This window comes from Schistocerca americana, chromosome 7 (assembly GCF_021461395.2).
Source record: "Schistocerca americana isolate TAMUIC-IGC-003095 chromosome 7, iqSchAmer2.1, whole genome shotgun sequence".
Classification (NCBI taxonomy): domain Eukaryota; kingdom Metazoa; phylum Arthropoda; class Insecta; order Orthoptera; family Acrididae; genus Schistocerca; species Schistocerca americana.
This window is the reverse complement of record NC_060125.1, coordinates 406,931,224-406,950,496: the sequence shown is the minus strand read 5'-3', so window position 1 is coordinate 406,950,496 and position 19,273 is coordinate 406,931,224. Positions and strand designations below refer to the sequence as shown.

The 19,273-nt window shown below is 36.8% G+C and overlaps 1 protein-coding gene across 3 annotated transcripts in view; it reads left to right on the top strand.

Moving 5' to 3' along the window:
* The window catches only part of LOC124622487 (RWD domain-containing protein 2A), a 121,593-nt gene that overhangs the window by 43,367 nt on the left and 58,953 nt on the right, over window positions 1-19,273 (top strand). For 2 of the 3 annotated variants that reach the window (XM_047148199.1, XM_047148200.1), the window contains exon 3: window positions 2,466-2,586. In XM_047148199.1, the coding sequence (XP_047004155.1) occupies window positions 2,466-2,586 (121 nt within the window). Of the gene's footprint in view, window positions 1-2,465; window positions 3,262-19,273 lie in introns of those variants that run through there. The other variant, XM_047148197.1, reaches the window with a different exon arrangement.

Here is a 19,273-nt window from a genome sequence, read left to right as displayed (position 1 = left end):
CACATCACCATTACCTGGAAGCTCCATCAAGACAATGCATGCAGCCACACCACCGTCTTGGTGAGCAATTATGTCATCAAAAGCCGATGTGGCAACACTGGCCCAGTCCTCCTACACTCCTGATCTCTCTCTGGCAGCCTGGGTTTTGTTTCCTGTCTCAAGGTGCCCTCGAAAGACACTGTTTTGAGGCCTTTGACAGTGTGAAAGCTGCTGTTACATGTGTCATAAGTACACTCTCACCCAGACCTTCCATGACACCTACTACACTTGGAACTCTCAGTAGTGGAGATGTATTGACTCAAGAGAGTTCTGTTTGGATGGGTTATACTGTTCTGATCAATACAGTATTTTTTATGGACTTAGTGACATTACTTTCCAGACATACCTTGTAAAATTCCTTGATGGAGTGAATATAATTTTTGCAGCAGTGCTTCTTGGCAGGTTATTTTTCACTAAAACTTGCAGAACCTTGGAGTGATATTTCCTTATATTCCTAAAATTTTAATGTATGAGTTCTGTGCAGCTTTATAATTAGACTAGAACCTTTGATTTGTTTAATGAAATCAGTCTAGCAAATAGTTGTCTTTACGATTGCAATATTTATTATTGTTGGACCTCGGATTTTGTCCCCACTGACCTGACATGACTTATGTGATCAGCTCAATTTTGCTATAGTGAGCTTCAATGAAAGACACCATTAATACTTTCTGATTGGTACTGAAACCTGTGGAGTTTGAATGAAGAGTATTGCTTATTCATTTATGTGTTTCTCAAAATGGAATATTCCAGAATTTGAAACACGAACAGCTGCTAGCATGAGTTTCTTAGAAGTAGATACCTTAGGGGTTGCGAAGCAACTCAAATCGCTTGATACGGGCAAGTCTTCAGGTCCAGATTGTATACCGATTAGGTTCCTTTCAGATTACGCTGATACAATAGCTCCCTACTTAGCAATCATATACAACCGCTCGCTCACCGATAGATCTGTACCTACAGATTGGAAAATTGTACAGGTCGCACCAGTGTTTAAGAAGGGCAGTAGGAGTAATCCATCGAACTACAGACCTGTATCATTGATGTCGGTTTGCAGTAGGGTTTTGGAGCATATATTGTATTCAAACATTATGAATCACCTTGAAGGGAACGATCTATTGATACGTGATCAGCATGGTTTCAGAATACATCGTTTTTGTGCAACGCAGCTAGCTCTTTATTCGCACGAAGTAATGGCTGCTATCGACAGGGGATCTCAAGTTGAATCCGTATTTCTAGATTTCCGGAAAGCTTTTGACACCGTTCCTCACAAGCGACTTCTAATCAAGCTGCGGGCCTATGGGGAATCGTCTCAGTTGTGCAACTGGATTCGTGATTTCCTGTCAGGAAGGTCGCAGTTCATAGTAATAGATGGCAAATCATCAAGTAAAATTGAAGTGATACCAGGTGTTCCCCAGGGAAGTGTCCTGGGACCTCTCCTGTTCCTGATCTATAGAAATGACCTGGGTGACAATCTGAGCAGTTCTCTTAGGTTGTTCGCAGATGATGCTGTAATTTACCATCTAGTAAGGTCATTCGAAGACCAGTATCAGTTGCAAAGCAATTTAGAAAAGATTGCTGTATGGTGTGGCAGGTGGCAGTTGACGCTAAATAACGAAAAGTGTGAGGTGATCCACATGAGTTCCAAAAGAAATCCGTTGGAATTCGATTACTCAGTAAATAGTACAATTCTCAAGGCTGTCAATTCAACTAAGTGCCTGGGTGTTAAAATTACGAACAACTTCAGTTGGAAAGACCACATAGATGATATTGTGGGTAAGGCGAGCCAAAGGTTGCGTTTCATTGGCAGGACACTTAAAAGATGCAACAAGTCCACTAAAGAGACAGCTTACACTACACTCGTTTGTCCTCTGTTAGAATACTGCTGCGCGGTGTGTGATCCTTACCAGGTGGGATTGACGGAGGACATCGAAAGGGTGCAAAAACGGCAGCTTGTTTTGTATTATCACGTAATAAGGGAGAGAGTATGGCAGATGTGATACGCGAGTTGGGATGGAAGTCATTAAAGCAAAGAAGTTTTTCGTTGCGGCGAGATCTATTTACGAAATTTCAGTCACCAACTCTCCTTTCCGAATTCGAAAATATTTTGTTGAGCCCAACCTACATAGGTATTAATGATCACCAAAATAAAATAAGAGAAATCAGAGCTTGAACAGAAAGGTTTAGGTGTTCGTTTTTCCCGCGCGCTGTTCGGGAGTGGAATGGTAGAGAGATAGTATGATTGTGGTTCGATGAACCCTCTGCCAAGCACTTAAATCTGAATTGCAGAGTAATCATGTAGATGTAGATGAAATTATTCCGTGTAATTAAAGAAGTGTTTTTACCTTAGACTCACAGAAATACAAATCAATAAATACATCATTTCTAACTTTTTCTGTTTTTAATCAAATTTTTGTATGATTAATTTCCAGGTGAAGAGCATGAACTGGAAAAAGATCATGTGTAAGAAGAAGGAAACTTTCAAGTTAAATGGAGGAGAAATGGATGAACTTCGGAAATTTCCCAGTTTTCGTGAGATTTCTTTTGAATCTGGTAAGGGAAAATCTCAGGAACATCACATGGACATGGGTGAATTTTATAGGTATCTTGCAGAACATAACTGCAGCTATGTATTCAAAGACTATTTCGGTGTGGATGGTAAATGAAGAAAACACCCATAAAAATACTCACTGTTTCTTGGTTTGAATTACAGTATGTCTGTGTCACAGCTGTACTTCATCACAGTTCTAGTGTAAATAGTAATGTATGATTACACCTATTTTCCAAATGAAGTCTTAAGTAGTTGTACAGGTCAACCCATTGTTGTTGTTAAGTTTCTTTCACAGATTTAATTAATTCTGTCATTTAGCTATTAAAATTATGTTTCATTCCTGTTCTATTTCTATTTAAGAATGCTTTCTTTTTTTTAATTTTTGTATGTTTGATATACTTATGATGTTTAAGGAAATCCTCATACACTGGAATAAAATTTAAGCAGCTGTCATTTCCATGTAGTATCAGCAGTACTAAAGTGAACAAAAGTTGAATTAGTGTTGAGAGTAATTCCTCGTTGAAAAGACATTACTGTATTGTGGCATTCACACCAATCTTGCGTTTCATTTTCTAGTTATAACTAATACGCAATTTGGTGTCATATCATTTTTACAAAACTAGAATTTAAGTAGTTTCAGAGTTTTAAAATATACAACCAGAGGTATTCTTTGTAAATATCAGTATTTTGTATTTACATCACATTTGTATGCACACAAGAAAATATGAATGGGAAGCCTATATTTTTGCATCATGAGCTGGCCTAATGTATTGATTCATTTTATATAAGGACTCTTAACTCATTTGGAAAAAAGTACTGGAGCTGTGTCCTTCAGAAGCATGGGTTTCTAAAACAGGATAGATGAGATTGACCCTAAAAGCACTGAGAAGTAACAGTAGAGGCAGTAGTTCATCTGGAATCATCAATAAGATGACATGGATGGAAAAGGAATACATTAGTGACTAAGTTCTCTGTCTTTGTGCTATCCCTTTCAGGTTACAAGTTTGGTCATGTCTTACAGCATTCATTGTTTCTCCTTGCTTGTGGACTTTGTTTAATAGAAAATGATTTTGGCAATGCATAGAAATCTTTTATTTTAATGAGGATAACTGTTCCATATATTTCACTTGTTAATATGCAAAAACTACACAGTTTTGTACCAAAGAAAGTCAGTTTTTCCTCTAATAAAAAGTTGACTGCTCGACAAAAATGCAATAGTGAATTGCTGTTTGACTGAGTCACGCTATGATTTTGACTTCAGCGTAGAGACACTTCAGTTTTCCAGGATTTTCACTGTTGCCACTTAGGGCTCATTATATGACGCACGCACCATGACATTAGAGCTAATCATGTATGAGAATTGGAAGAAACTCAAAAAAGTTTCAAATAGTTAATGTTTTGTTACAAATTCATAAGTCATTATTTTTCAGCTGAAAAAAGTAGTCAGTAGGTGAGGTCCATTTTGGTGTCCAAAAACCTCAATTCCATGTTAACCTTTTCCATGTAACATGCCAAACAAATTAATCAGAGCAAGTTGACGAAATCCATTAGAACTTCTTGACATCAGCTTTTTGACTGTTTCAGTAAGTTTGATAGCTACACTAGATTGCTGTCCGAGTAGTCTGTCTTAACACAACTGAGATTGTCTGTTTCTAATTCTGTCATCTCTTTACTCTTTGTCTGAACAAAGAGAGAAATATGTAAAAAATGTGATTTTCAGTTGCAAGAACATAAATTAAATCTGTTTATTTACACTCAGTATTATGAAATAAAAAGAGCTGTCAGAGATGTGGAAATGATGGGGGGGGGGGGGGGTGCAGAAACTCTTGAAGTTTATGGATAGAGGTTGGAGCCAGCAAAGAGCAAGGAAAGAATGAAAGGAAAAGCCTGGTAAGTTAACGCACAAAGTGATTGGATCAAATCAATCAAAAAGCTCAGGGAAAGGTCATGTGTATCAATAAACTACTCATTTATTTAAATAATAATATAATTGCAGGTACCTCTGCAGGTATCGGATTGCTGAGTTGCTGTACAAATTTCTGTTTCATCCTCATTATCAACATCTATTGAATCTCAAACCATTAACCCTAGTTTTGACAGAAATATGTGTTCATCTTGATGGTTAAATGATGGCCTCCAGGGCTTTCTGTGAATTGCTGAAATACCAGTTGTGAAAACCAGGTATTTTAGTAAGGTGAACAAGTGTAAAGTGATCATATTGAGTTGCTAAAGATGCTTTAATACAGTAGTTATTAGATTCTAGAGTTCCTGACATTATTGCCTCTTGTGAACAACTGCTGCAGTAAAATGCTTTCTGGTGTACAATTTGATTTTGTGACAATTGGTACAACCAAAGCTCATGGCTGATGATTGTGAATTAATAGCACACTGATGTGAAAAAAGCATTAGTAAAAGTTCACTTCTAGGTTTGCCCATCATATGTAGTATTTATATTTAACCAGAACCAGAGTTCCCACAAGTTCTGGAAATCAGGGAATTTCAAACTTGTCAGGGAAATTTGAAGAAGACACTCAAAAAATCTTGTTTTGTATCACTAGATGAAATGGTTTCTTTACTGAGATGACAAGCATTGTCACTGGCTATGTGCAGCTGAGAATATGCGACTTCCCTATTGCTACTTTCCTACCACTCCCTTCAGCTTGCAGTTGGTGCAGCCACCACTTCTTGCCGCTAGCCTAGCAGCTGCCAACAAGAGGCAGGGAGGTGTGAGGAGTGGTTTGTTTGGATCTAATTCTCAGAGATTGTTGATATTGTGGCCTGAGATGTCAGTCATGTGCATGAGCTGTGTCTGAGTGATTGTGTGAATGTGTGTGCGCGCTCATTTTTTGACAAAAGCTATGGCTGAAAATTTAATTATGAGAGTCTGATTGCCTTTTCTACATATCTGACTGTAGCTCAGTGATAATCTTTATGATGAGTTGCTGCCTATCCTCATTAGTATTGATTCTCAGATTATTTGTGCAAGTTATCTTTGAATGAATTGATCACCACAGTCTCACTTCATCATGTGAATAGCTGGCCACACAATGGGATTTCTGCAATGGACCAAAGCCGCAGGCCATTTCTCTGGGCTTCTCTAACGGATCAGACCTGCTGATCTGAAGCTCATCATTTGTCACTAATGTACAGGCCTTGCCCATCGAATCTCATCTCACCTATCTGCCCAGAGGCTGGATCTGTTTGTGTGTGGCATAATGCTGTGGATTTTCATGGTTTATCCATGGACCCAGGACAGAGGTGCTCCATGGCAGGCTAGAGGCCGCAGGCGATGTATTTCAGGAAATGCAACAGTCTCACCTCAAGTTTATTGTACAGTGCAGCATTTTATAGACTTTTATTTATTGTAGTACATTTTGGCACTTCAAAAATAGTTTATATGAGGGTTGGAACTTTAATAGTGCCAATTATTTATTTACAACTCGTACAAAATAGATGTGTGTTTCAAAGTTTTACTGACCTTCAAAGTAGTCATCAGCATTGTGTATAACCCGTTGCCAGTGATGTGGAAGTCGTAGGATACTCTTAGCAGTGCCAGTTTTGTTGACAGTTCGTGCGGTGCGGTCTATTGCCTGACGAATTTGTAGCAGGTCTGAAGTGAATGCCATGAAGTGTTTCCTTCAGTTTAGAAATAGAGTTGAACTTACTAGGGCTTAAGTTAGGGGACTGGAGTAGCATCAGTCAAACAAATTAGTAACAGCTTGCACTGTACGTGCTTGAGCATTGTCCTGCAAAATAATGGTCAGGTCCTTCAGAATGTGGCATCGCTTCTGTTTCTATGCTGTTCATTTTTGGAACACAACCACCGACCCTCTTAGAGACAGAAGTGATGACACTTTCTGCAAAAACTGGCCATCATTTTGTAGGACAATGCTCAAGCACGTTCTGTGCAAGCTGTTACTGATATGTTTGACTGATGGGGCTGCTAAGTGCTATACCACCAACTGCACACCCCTGACTTAAGCCCTCATGAGTTCAACTCTATTTCTAAACTGAAGGAAACACTTTATGGCATTTACTTCAGAACTGCTACAAATTTGTCAGGCAATAGACTGAGCCGCTCGAACTGTCAACACAACTGGCACTGCTACGAGTATCCTACAACTTCCACATTGCTGGCAGCGGGTTATACACAACACTGGTGACTACTTTTAAGGTCAGTAAAACTTTGAAACATGTATCTATTTTGTACAAGCTGTAAATAAATAGTTGCCAATCCTCATACATTAGAAATTATGGACGATAAGAAGAAGAAAATTCTGGCAATCGCTGGCGTTTTGTATGCTTTGTACTCATATATTTCTCAGAAGAAAAATCACACAGGTTCTAGGCGTTTCAGTCTGGAACCGCGTGACTGCTACGGTCACAGGTTCGAATCCTGCCTCGTGCACGGATGTGTGTGATGTCCTTAGGTTAGTTAGGTTTAAGTAGTTCTAAGTTCTAGGGGACGGATGAACTCGGATGTTAAGTCCCATATTGCTCAGAGCAATGTGAAAAATCACGCAATACCTGTATAATAATAAACATAACACAGTGGGTAATAATCGACAATAATGAACATAGTAGAACCAACATTTTATTGGCAGTCATCTATAGTGTTGGTTTACACAACTCTTCCCTGCCTTATAAACTTCTTTCAAGATGCCTACTTTTTTCTGTGGTGATATCTGAAATCAGTGAAGATATTTTAAATCTGTTTTGTGACCCTAAGGAAATGAGTATTTTTGTTACCAGTTGTGTTTTGTTTTATTGAAATAAAATAATAGTGGCCTTAATGAAACATATATACCATTTGGCTTGCTTTCTCCTTCTAAAACATGTCATTACAAAAGATGCTGATGTTGGTACTTAAGATTTTTGCTCACACAGGGAAGAAATACAGAAGTCCTTACTTTTTTTGCCAACTTATGTCTTTACTTACTCTTGAGATCTCAAAATTTGTCAGGGAAAAATGATAAAACTAGCCTGGAAATCAGGGAAATGTCAGGGAAATTCACTTGGGGAAACTTGTGGCAACACTGAGAGTGTATGTACAACTAACTGGTACCCATGCCCTGCAAAAGACAGTTTTCCAAGTCAAAACCTATACCTTATTTGTAGTAGGTGTAGTCCAGTATATTCACGTTCAGAGGGAAACAGTTTTTTTGATATCTTTTATTTTTCCACAGCTGTTCCCACTGCAGAGTCAAGGTCTTGCATGTGTTCAGTGAGTCTTGGGTTGTTGATGATTTTACATTTTCCTTGAAGCCTTTGGCTGGTAGTAAGTTTTCTCCAGCTCCTTTCTCCTGGGGCTTGTCATTGCTGCAGCTGTGTTGTATGCCCCAAAATGTTACATACTTGTCCATCACTTTGTGTATAATTGATTACCACTCCCCTCTTTTTTCACTGGCATGTTTATTTCTTGTCCTGTTGGCCAGTGCAACTCCTTTGGGGTGGTGCAACATACTAATCTCATATATGTTGTCACTTTCTGCTCCAATAGCAAACTCTTGTGGTAAATTAATATGCAAAATTTTGGAGCAAGTCAGTCAAAAAGATTTGCTACTCTCCCACTTGTACCCCATAACTGTCACAGGTAAAACAATGTAAGGTGGTGTCTTGGATTCTCATTGGGAAGGATCATCTTCTTCTTCTTCTTCATCTGTTATGCATTAGAGTTTCCCTCAGCCTGTTGTAGCTACACCCGGTCCTTCCATCGTTTTGCAGGTCTTCCAATGGCTCTTTTACCTTGTGGAGTATCACCAAAAAAGTAGTGGTTATCTTGATTTGTAACAGATGGGATATCCATTTTTGCCGGCATTTGTCAACGTTACTGTTTATATCGAAAATATTTAATTCCTTTCTTGATATCTGTATTTCATTTGAAATTTAGCTTGGTGTCCTGCTATGTACCTGAGGAATTTCATTTCATTGGCGTGTAATCTTATTTTATCTTTCTTTTTCATTACCCAAGATCCACTTCCATATAATAATGTTGGTACTGACATAACTTCATAAAATTTTAGATATGTTTGTGTTCGTACTTTACGTTGGAGGGCTCTTATGACAATACCATTTAGTAGTTAAATTTCTCAATTTTGTCTTTTTGATCTAGGTCTCCCCTGTACAACAGCATGGTTCCTAGAAATTTGAATCTATCTACTTGCTCTATAATCTTGTCTATAATTATTTTTGTTCTTAGTGGATTTTTTCCACAGAAAGCCATGGATTTTGTGTTTTGTATTGATATTGTCATATTATATATCTGGCATGTTTGGTGTAGGTCATAGGCAGCTCTCTGCAGTCCATCTTCATTATTCGAATTTAACATTTGGTCATCTGCCAATAACAATGTCATAATGTAACCTTTTCAATTGAAGTTATATGTATAGTTCTGGAGTTTCATTCTCAATTGCCATATAATGTCGTCAGTGTATTTATTAAAAAGCAGTGGAGAGAGGCTGCAACCTTGTCTAACTCCTAAATTAATAATCTTTGTTGTTTCTTCATTATCCTCAGTTATTTGGATTCTTGTGTTAGCATAGATCTTTTCAACTACCTGTACATTGTGTATTGGTATACCTCTTCTTATTAAAATTTCCAATAGCTGTCTATTTACTTTATCAAAAGCCTTTACATAACTAACAAAAAGGATGTGTGTTTCTTTATTGAATTCCTTATGTTTTCTATAATTTGCTGTAGCATAAATATGTTGTCTGTACAGCTTCTCCTCTTTCTGAATCTATTTTGTTCTTCTGACAGCAGGCATTCCATTATGGGTTATAGTCTTTTCGTTATTATTCTAACATAGATCTTATACGCTGTATTTAATAGTGATATGCCTCTATAATTTTCAGGCTTTGATCTGTCTCCTTTTTTAGATATTGGTTTTATAAGTGAGATCATCCATTCTGTTGGTATATCCTTTGTTATCCAGCAAAGATTCAAAAATCTGAGGAATCTATCTTGAAATGCTACTGAAGAATATTTTATGAGTTCACTGTTAATTTCATCACTTCCTATGCCTTTTGGTTCTTTGTATATCTGAGAGCATGTTCTAATTTTTGGAATTCAATATGATCTGGATTTGTTTCAAGATCGCAATTATTTTCTGTGTTCATTTCATCAGTCCACATTTCCTTGTAATAATGCAGCCATTCTTTTTTCTTTATTACATTGATATCTGACACATCCTTTTCACTGTTATTCAAGTGTCTTACCATTTCATATGCAAGTGTTTGTCTCCCATAGCCATCGTTTTCGATCCTGGCAACAAAGTTATCCCTATTGTCTTGATGGAGCTTCCTGCTTAGTTTTTTCACTTTTGCTGTCTGCTTCTTGTGTGCTTCATTATTCTCCTGAGTTGGGTGTTGTAGATATTTTTTATATAGTTTTCTCATTATTTCAACAACCTCCTCAATTGCTTTTGTCCAAATCATGTGGCTGTTTTCTTCTTCCTGTGTTTTGTTTTACCTAAAGCTTCACTGGCTCCAGTTCTTAATATGTTCCCACTCATTTTAAATACTCTCTGATTCTGGAACTGTGCCCATTATTGCATCTAAGTGTCTTTGATAAAGACTCTTGATTGACTCCTGTTCTAGTAAGTAGACTTTATATACCTCCCTTAGTTGTTCTGGGGATTTTTTACGTGTTTTATGGCAACTCTGCTTTAGGGCAACTTTTGCTTGTAGGAGGAAGTGGTTTGTGTTAATGTCGTACCCTCTATATATACACACATCCCGAAACAGAACAGCTGTTTCTTGGTTTGCTATTAAGCAGTCAATTATGGTTCTAAGTCCTCGGGTGGACCATGTGTATGTCTTTGTGTTTAAAGAAAGAGTTTAATATTCTGAAGTTGTTGAAAGTTGCAAAATCTCTTAACATGGTTCCAATGTTGTTGACTGTAGTCTCTCCAGCATAGCCAACTATATTATCTATTATTTACCTTCCTATTCTTGCATTATAGTCTCTACCAATTACGATATAGTCATTTCTATTTATCATATTTATCTAGTGTTTTCTGTAGATCTCCATAGAATGTCTTGCTTTCTTTCATTCTTCCTTCCTTTGGGGCATACAGGGCTATATAGGTTAGATATCCTCTAGAAATCTTGCATCTTATGCTGCATACCCGCTCGTTTATCCATGCATAGCTTATCAGTCTGTTTGTCCATTTTTTATTTATTACTGTGGCAACTCCAGCTTGTACTCTTTTGCTTTGTTCTACTCCACTGTATATCATAGTATAATTTCCTATATCTTTAGTTCCTTTCATTTTCTTTTTAGTTTCTGTGATAAACGCTATATATCACAGCTCCTCTCTTCTAATATTTTATGTAGTTATCCTTCTTTTGTCGATATCCCTTTGACGTTCCATGTTATTAAGTTTACATGTTCTGCTATACCAAAATCTTTAACCTTTTTCCTTTTCCAGTTCATTGTATGGTTTTCCGTCTGGCTTTCCCTGCGTAGCTTGGCAGTAACTTTTTATTTCGCCTGACTGCCTTATGGGGGCTGCACAGGTATAGTTGGATAGTGGGGCTGCCACTTTGAGGCCTTCCAATGTGCCTCATTTTCTTGTAACAGCGTACTCCCCTAGGAAAGCTAGCTTCTCTATGCCTCTAGAGCCCTCGCTGCTCTATTTTGTGGGACACACTTCGTCTGGCTCCTCTGTGACGGTCTGTCCGACTTGGGTGGCTCTGCTGGTAGCTACACTACTGTCGGCATAGCCCTTGACTTCATCGAAGCACGCAAACCCTCCCACCTCATTAAGGTGGTGTCCCCTGGGAGGGCATTGGGAAGGATAGCAATTTAAATCCTCTTGCCATCCAAATTTAGGTTTGCTGTGGTGTCCCTAAATCAATTTGTGCCAATGTCCCATCTATAATACCTTGTCATAGATGGAATGTTAAACCCTGATCTTCCCTCCTTCCTTCCTTTTCTCTTTTTAACACAAATTCAAGTACATATACCTCATGGAAAACAATTACTGCCTCTGCACTGAAAGCAAGAAATATATTGCATTTGCACCTTTTAGTCATGAGAGAAATTTACAGCCCAAGAATTGAGCCCCAAATAACTGACAGAAATGAATTATGTGATATGCTTCTATTTTTGGTTTTATTTTGTGAAGATCCCTGTTTACTGGTAGAAAGTGAAGGCAGCTTTTTAATGTTAATGAAGATTAGCACTGCTCTCAAAATTTTTGTTTGTACTGCCTAGTATGTAGACTAAATCTGATAGACTGGGTGTGTTTTATACAGTAAGCTGTAGAAAACAAGCAGTTTTTGGATAAATACTAATGCTTTATTTAGTAAACAATGATCCACTGTTTACAGGCATTTCTCATACTTTTAGATGCTGATTAGAGCATTATGAGAAATTAGAAGACCATATAATGCAGGAGGTGGGGCACAAGAAGTAAATTTGTTGATATACTTATAACAACATTTCTGCTCTTTCACCATATGGTTCATGATGGATCTTACACACAGCCATATTGTTTCTTTGTGTGCTAGATCTAAAACTAGCTTCTGTACAATACACCACCATGTTGACACAGTAGTACCTTGTTTCTTGTGAGGTTGTTGTCCAGTTTTTTCTTGTACCTGGAGGAACAAACTATGATGGCATACTTTTTGATTATAAATGGTGTGTTCTACAGAAAGTGCCTTTGTGCCAATTTACCAGTTGATTCTCTTTGCATCAATATATCTGTGTTCTGTCAGTCTCAGGGGGTTTCCAGTGAGGTAGCAAAACCAGCTTTAGTCACACTCTTCATGTGCATAAAATTATTCAATGAACATTCATTCGATGCACTCATCAACTGTATGTAACTACCAATTTGTACTTCCAGATGAGGCATTGACATTTAAACTGACTTCTAGTATTTGAACTGATTTTGTTGTATTCGGACAATTCCTTCTTTGTGTTTGCTCCAAACTATACTCTACTATGGAAGATACATACAAGTTATTCTTTTTTCTGAGCAATGATGTGAACATAAACTATTTGTGCTATTTGACCTTTCTTCCATTTTTAAGGATTAATGGAAGTTTGTTTGGATTCTCTGCAGCAGTGGTAGTCAATATTAGCCAGTCATTTCTCCCACACCATTGAGGCTTGTAATTGCAAACTGAACTTTGTTTGGCATGGAGATGTTGTTGTACTGGCTGCAGGTAGTGAGCTATTAATGTACTCTTCTTTAGCAATCGTAAACGTGCAGGCTTACTAACTACAAACACGACCAAAGGCTATTGAGTTTGCCAACAGTGGCACCCCTGTTCAGTAACATGTCCATAAAGTAGTGGATGTAAATTCAACTGTCCAGCTATGGCTTCCCAGTATTCTTGGGGGAAGTAGCTGGCTTACATTGGATGTAGTGAAAATGGGTGGCACTATTATAGGCGGCAGCTGTTTTAATTGTTTAGATGTAAAAAAAGGTCCTTGTTTGGATAAAATTTAGCATTCTCAAAATTAAGCCAGAGGGGCTGCAAACTAGTTATGTGGGTCTATGTCCTATTAGTCACTGCCTTCTAAAAATCTATGAGATGATTAGGAATGTGATTAGCTCATAATCAGGGGCTAGTTTGTGTTGTACTGTCGATAGTTCGAATCCCACTAATGGCAACATTTTTTTCTTTATATTTTTCCTTCATTTTTTACTTTTATTGCAATTCCATATTTCTGAATAAATGTAAATTAACATATGTTTAATCATAATATTTTAATAAAATGACTATCAAGATTCGAATTATCAGTATTACAGTTTCAGGATTTTTTGCTCAAAGCACTCAACTACAGATTATTTTGTATTTGATAGCTTGCAAGTTCTTTTGAAAATTGTGCCTTCCTGCTTTAGAAAACTGATGTTTGTGCACTGAGCTTCAGCTGCCATAAGTATGAAGAAAATTAGAGTGTTCATCCTGTAAAGTCCCCTTGTTAGTTATATAACTTTTAATGTTTGTTACTTACTGTGTCTTGCTTACTTTTAGGGCTTGATTATTGGAAGACCTCTGTATCAAGCAAGTGGTCTGTTTCTCTATGAGTTTTTCTCAAAGTGGGTGACATGGAACACAGTTTGAGAGAGAGAGAGAGATAGAGAGAGAGAGTGTGTTTCTGCAGAGATGCCTGTGGGAATTTTGGGAGACCACTCCATGTGTAAAACATGCAGCTACAATTGTTGCAGCTAATTGAAGGTGGGGGGAGAGGATCAGAGTCAACTTTATCAGAGGATTGTCACCTCTGTTGAAGATTTAGGCCCCATCTCAATTATGCAGAACATCCCCAGTTGAGATGGTTAAATAACAGAGTATTAAGATTTATGATTGCACTCTTCAAGATCTTTTTGAACTGGCCCTTTTAGGGCTTTAGAGACACTTGTTGGAGAGATTCGTCCAGGAATTCTTTCATCGCATATGTGCTGTATGTGGCCAGTTCATCTACGTGGCTAATGACAATGCTTCAATAAGGTTTCTGTCCTCGTAAGACCTGGAACATTGGTTATCTCATCCTCTCTTTTGAATTTCATAATTGACTGAAGTTTCTGGTAGTGAAATGTTGTACCGTTTCTTAATGCTATGGTGGTAAAGTGCCCAGCTTTCATAGTCAAGCAAGTAAGATAGAAACAACTACAATCTGGTATTTGACACCAATTTCATATAGTTATTCACGGATCTTTATTGGGGTAAATCTGTTACATTCTAGTGGGACATGTTCAAATTGTCCTTCCAACAAGACTCAATTTTCCCATGTTTTCCTTCAGTCATTTTGGCGACTGCTAGGATCTCCATTTGAAAAGAAAGCCAGTGATTTCCTTTCCTATCCTTGTCTGATATGATCTTGACTGCTGTCTCTGACAACCCCATCTTTGCCAGGATGTTGAACCCAAATCTTTGTTTAAAAATGGAAGTGAAGACAAAGCTTTGTGTTCAGCGTAGGTACTGTTGTGTATCTCATTTTTGGACGTCACTGAAAAACAGAATAGTTTGGTAGGATATTTCTAGGTTCAAGTTACGCAGTCATTTGGTTTTCTATGTGTTCACACTCCTTACAGAAGTCTCATACATTGATGAAACAATTGGCAAACAATTGCTGTTCTTCAGATATGTGCATTTTGAAAACATTGTGCTCTATACAACTGCACCCTTAATACTTAGATGAGCTTGGGTAATCTTTTTCAAGAGAAGTGTGGTGTGGTTAAAATGTTCATCATGTTGGTATCTGTTTTCAGTACTCTTGTTTGTAGCTGATGTCTTGTGGGGTGTGGCAACCAACTTAGGACAAAAAGTGTAGATGTGGATATGCAGCCTACCCATTTGCCATTGTAAATCCCTATGAGGCTTCTTTTGTACAAACTTGAATAGTATTACCATTAAGGAGCGTTTGGACATGGCATTTTCTGAGTCACAAGGTAATTGGTTTCTGTTGCTTTCTGGAAGATTAAAATTGTATGCCAGCTAAGGACTTGAACCAGGTTTTGAACTCTATTCTGGCACACAGTTTTGATCTGTCGGGGAGTTTTACAGAAGCACTTATTTCATTGCAGAGTGACATTCATATTGGAGATTTCTATTTCTCTTGCAACTCTGTGGCAGAGTAGATCTTATAAACTGAACCCCAAGAGGAGCAAAGACATACTGAAATTCAAGACATTCCAAAGCTTGTTTAGCATAATTTTTTCTAGACACATTTCTGATATAAAATATTTATGAATCAGATTGTGTTTTATTTCTGGTCCTCTTCATCAGTGTAATTGTGATTTTTAATTTTTCTTCCAAATTTAGAGACTTTAAATTAGCCCAGTGTGTTTTATCAGTGTGTCCATAATACTTACTTTTTGCCTGTATTTTGATAGTGATTATTACACAAGTATCAACAAATAATATATGTCAGATATAACATTTGCCATCTGTTCAGGAATTTGTACAGAGCTGTGATAGTGGGTTAATAATAGAAACAGCTTACTCATGTGACTCAGGACCTGATGTAAGTATTTCTCATTGATCAACTTGGATGGCTCATATGTCAAGTGTCATAAATGTAATTTTCTTGGAGGGAGAGAGAGAGAGAGAGAGAGAGAGAGAATTCCTCTTGAATAATGTCCTGGGAGTTGCCAAGATTAACTTCTCTTTCCAATGTGTGGAACACTGCCAACATTGCTGCATGCCCTCACTCTATGAGACATGGTGGAGAGTTTTGGAATTTAACACATAGATTGGTGTAAAGTCTGGAGAGTTAATCAGGAAGTTTGCACCACTACCTCTCTTTTTTTCTTGCCAGCCAAATATTGATGATGAAAATTTTCCTACCACTAGAATTCAAACTGACCACCTACAATTTGAGTGCAATAGGAATCATACATAGTCAGTCAATAACTTCAAGAGCTCTGCAGCTGTTACAGTTTCATTGTGCTAAACTGATGAATTACTGTTAATATAAACTGCAAATAACTCCCCTGGAAATATTTTTATTTTTTGGTACAGGTTTTTGCTGCACTATTTATTTATTTACCAATAGTGGTAAGTTACACAAAATGCTCATTTCGGCAATTTGCCATTATCAGGTGTACCTGTGAAGATGGTATAAGATCTAATATTGTTCCTTATGTCTTTGTTAATCTGTGTTTATGTATGGCACATTATGTCTTAGCTGGTATGACGTAGTCCATATTGCATCTTGGAGCATAAATGTCGGTTGTGTTTTTGTCTTGTTGTGATCATGTTATTTATACATACTTTTATTTGTATGATCCCAATTAAATTATTTTTGACAGTTAGGGCTCTGGCAATGCTATATGTTTACAATGGAATTTCTATTTCGTGGAAAGTCAGTGATTATGTTCAATTTTTTAGAGATACCTGTCAAAAATAATTTTATCAGTATCATGCAAATAAAAGTACATGTAAATAACATTCACTGACATAACAAAAAGGCAACTAACATTCATGCTACAAGATGTGATATGCACCATGTCATTTCACTAAGACATAAGCATAATGTGCTGTACATAGACATGGACTAATACAGGTGTAAGGAACAATATCATACCACCTTCATAGGTACACTTGATAATGTCAAAATGCCAAAACGAACTCGTTGTGTAACTTGTATCACTACAAGCAAATAAATAAATAAGTAAATAAATAAATAGTGCAACAGAAACCTGTACCAAAAAATGAAAATATGTCATCATTCAACCTCATGCATGCTGTGGGCCCACTAGAAAAGAATTAGAAATGCCCTGGAAATATTAAGAGGTGATAAACCTTATGTATTAGTCAGATTCATGCTAATTTTGTTTACCATATTATTAATGCAATGAGTGAAGATAACTTACTCAGTGTATAGTGGAAGTATTGAGCAAAGGGTAATCATCGAAACAAGAACTGGGGCGTAGTAGCTCAAATTATGAACTTATGTACTACTTCAGAGCAGAACCAGGGGACTGGAGGAAATGAAATATCTGTGTTAAAAACTTGAATGTCACAAATCTTCATAGTTTCTGTGATACAGCTGATAAAATTGTAACTATTTTGTCAACAGCTTACCTGTGGTGATAAGGTATTTATAAGGTATTTCTTGTTCTGTAAAATTTTAAGAGAACAGCCAATTGTGTGGAACTTGTTACAGACACCTCGCAGTTCTTCCAAAATTTTATAGAACGAACAGTATGCCAGGAAAATTTTAAATTTAACAAGGTATTTCTTGACTGCAGAAATGTAAAATAGTGAACAATTAGTTCCAATATCACAGGTCTTTTGTCGCCATGATGTTTATCTAGTGGCTGGCATCCACCATGAAATATTGTATAAAGTATGCTTTGTGGTCTCTTGAGATTTGTTTCACTGTAATACGCTTGTATAAACCTTGTACTGCGCTACCGTATTTCCTGGTGTACATTTGAGGATACATTAATTAAAACCAGTTGTGATAGTAAATCACTTGTGTGACTGGTGATTATTTTAACCAGTAATGTTGGTTCTTGAGAAACTTTTATGGTGGTAATAAGTACTGTTGTCAAACAGATTTACACAAATAATGCATTTTTTTTCTTTCAGTGTAATAAAAGAATGTAAAAAAAAGCAGACAGACAAGCAGTAAAAAATGTTGTTTCTAGATAGGAGCAGAATGATGTGATTTTATTTTTGGCGTCAGATATTCTGCATTACTTTCTACAATGTGATCACTGTACTTGCTTGTAAAATGTTAAAACCTGTGAATTTTATCTCTAACTTTTTAATTGACATCATCAATGACAACACTGTTTGGTTTATTCCATGCTTCCATTCATGGTTCCTTGGCTGTTTCAATATGTGTTGTATTTTGTTAGCTCCAAAGCATGTCAGAACGTCTTGTGTTACAGATTTGATGTAGTGCTAGCTCTCAGTAAAGTATGCTGGTAAAATGAGGTAGAAACTGCTTGTCACTTCAGGGCAGTAAATACATATTGCTACTTTTTACATATGCTAAGATTATGCCTGATTCACACAACTATGTCTGCTAATTTATTTTATGACTCTGAGCTTGAGTACAAAACTAGGTAGTTGTGATAGTGTAAATTTCTAATTTATAATAGTAATGTTGATGCAAGTGTTGTTTTCACAGCAGAGCTGTGTACACTAAATGAGGTGCCTCAATCTTTATAGTTTAACTAAAAGTTATCATTGTGTATATAATTAGCAGACACTGTGATGTTAGTGTTAAGCAGATATTGAAATCTCCCTTTTGCAGAAATAAGTTTGAATCATATTGTAAGCTTAAAATTCTATGATGTGTAGTAGCATGAAATGCTGTGCAGAGATTCCCATTTTTGCGTATAATTACTCTATGCACTAGTAGTAACTTGGTTATAGTTAGTTGTTTCTACATATGGATTTTGGATTTGTTTATGCAACCATGGTTGGGTTTGATGAAGTATTAACTTTTTTGTTTAAATAATTTGTTTATTCACAGTAAGGTGCTTTCATGTGATGTATTTAAGGAACTTTTTGTAATGTAAGGCAGCTTTTCCTGTGAATGTGTATCTAGCGTAAGTTAGCCTGGTATGCTGGTAATGTGTATCTCCATTTTATTAAATACATGTTTGTTTGGTTTATTGTTGCAAAACAACATATGATGACAATTTAATTAACTTCATTTCATATTTTGGGACTCTTAGAAAGTAATAATGGCAACTAAGGTGGGATAAATTTCATTTTGATTTATTAATGTTCCACATACTTGTTTTGTGTGTTGCTGTGCCTGCTAAAATGTTCTAAGCAGCGGACATTTACTCAATAACAAATATACACTGAATAATGGAACTACATAGTAATTTTGGTAAAGATTCCTGTATTGGTTGTATATTTTGGAGAAAGATAGCATTGGTAAAAACCATAATTTGTCACTGCCATATTCTGACCAAGACTTCTGGTAGATATTTCTTACTAAGAGCATGCCATGTTTTGGTATTTAAGGGACTGTGTCTGACTATCACCACTAAGAAGATGCATTTTTTTCTACCAAAAAATGCTCATTGTTATACTGCCTACACTTTTGTGAAAGTAGATCTTCAGCTGTTGCTGTATTCATGACCAAAATATCAAAGGAAAAGATGGTGTCCAATAAAATGTCACTGCTTGTTATCTCCTTGTGTGTGTTTATCATGCCTTATTTTTTAAAGTCTCAGAATGTTTTATAGTAATCCATTGC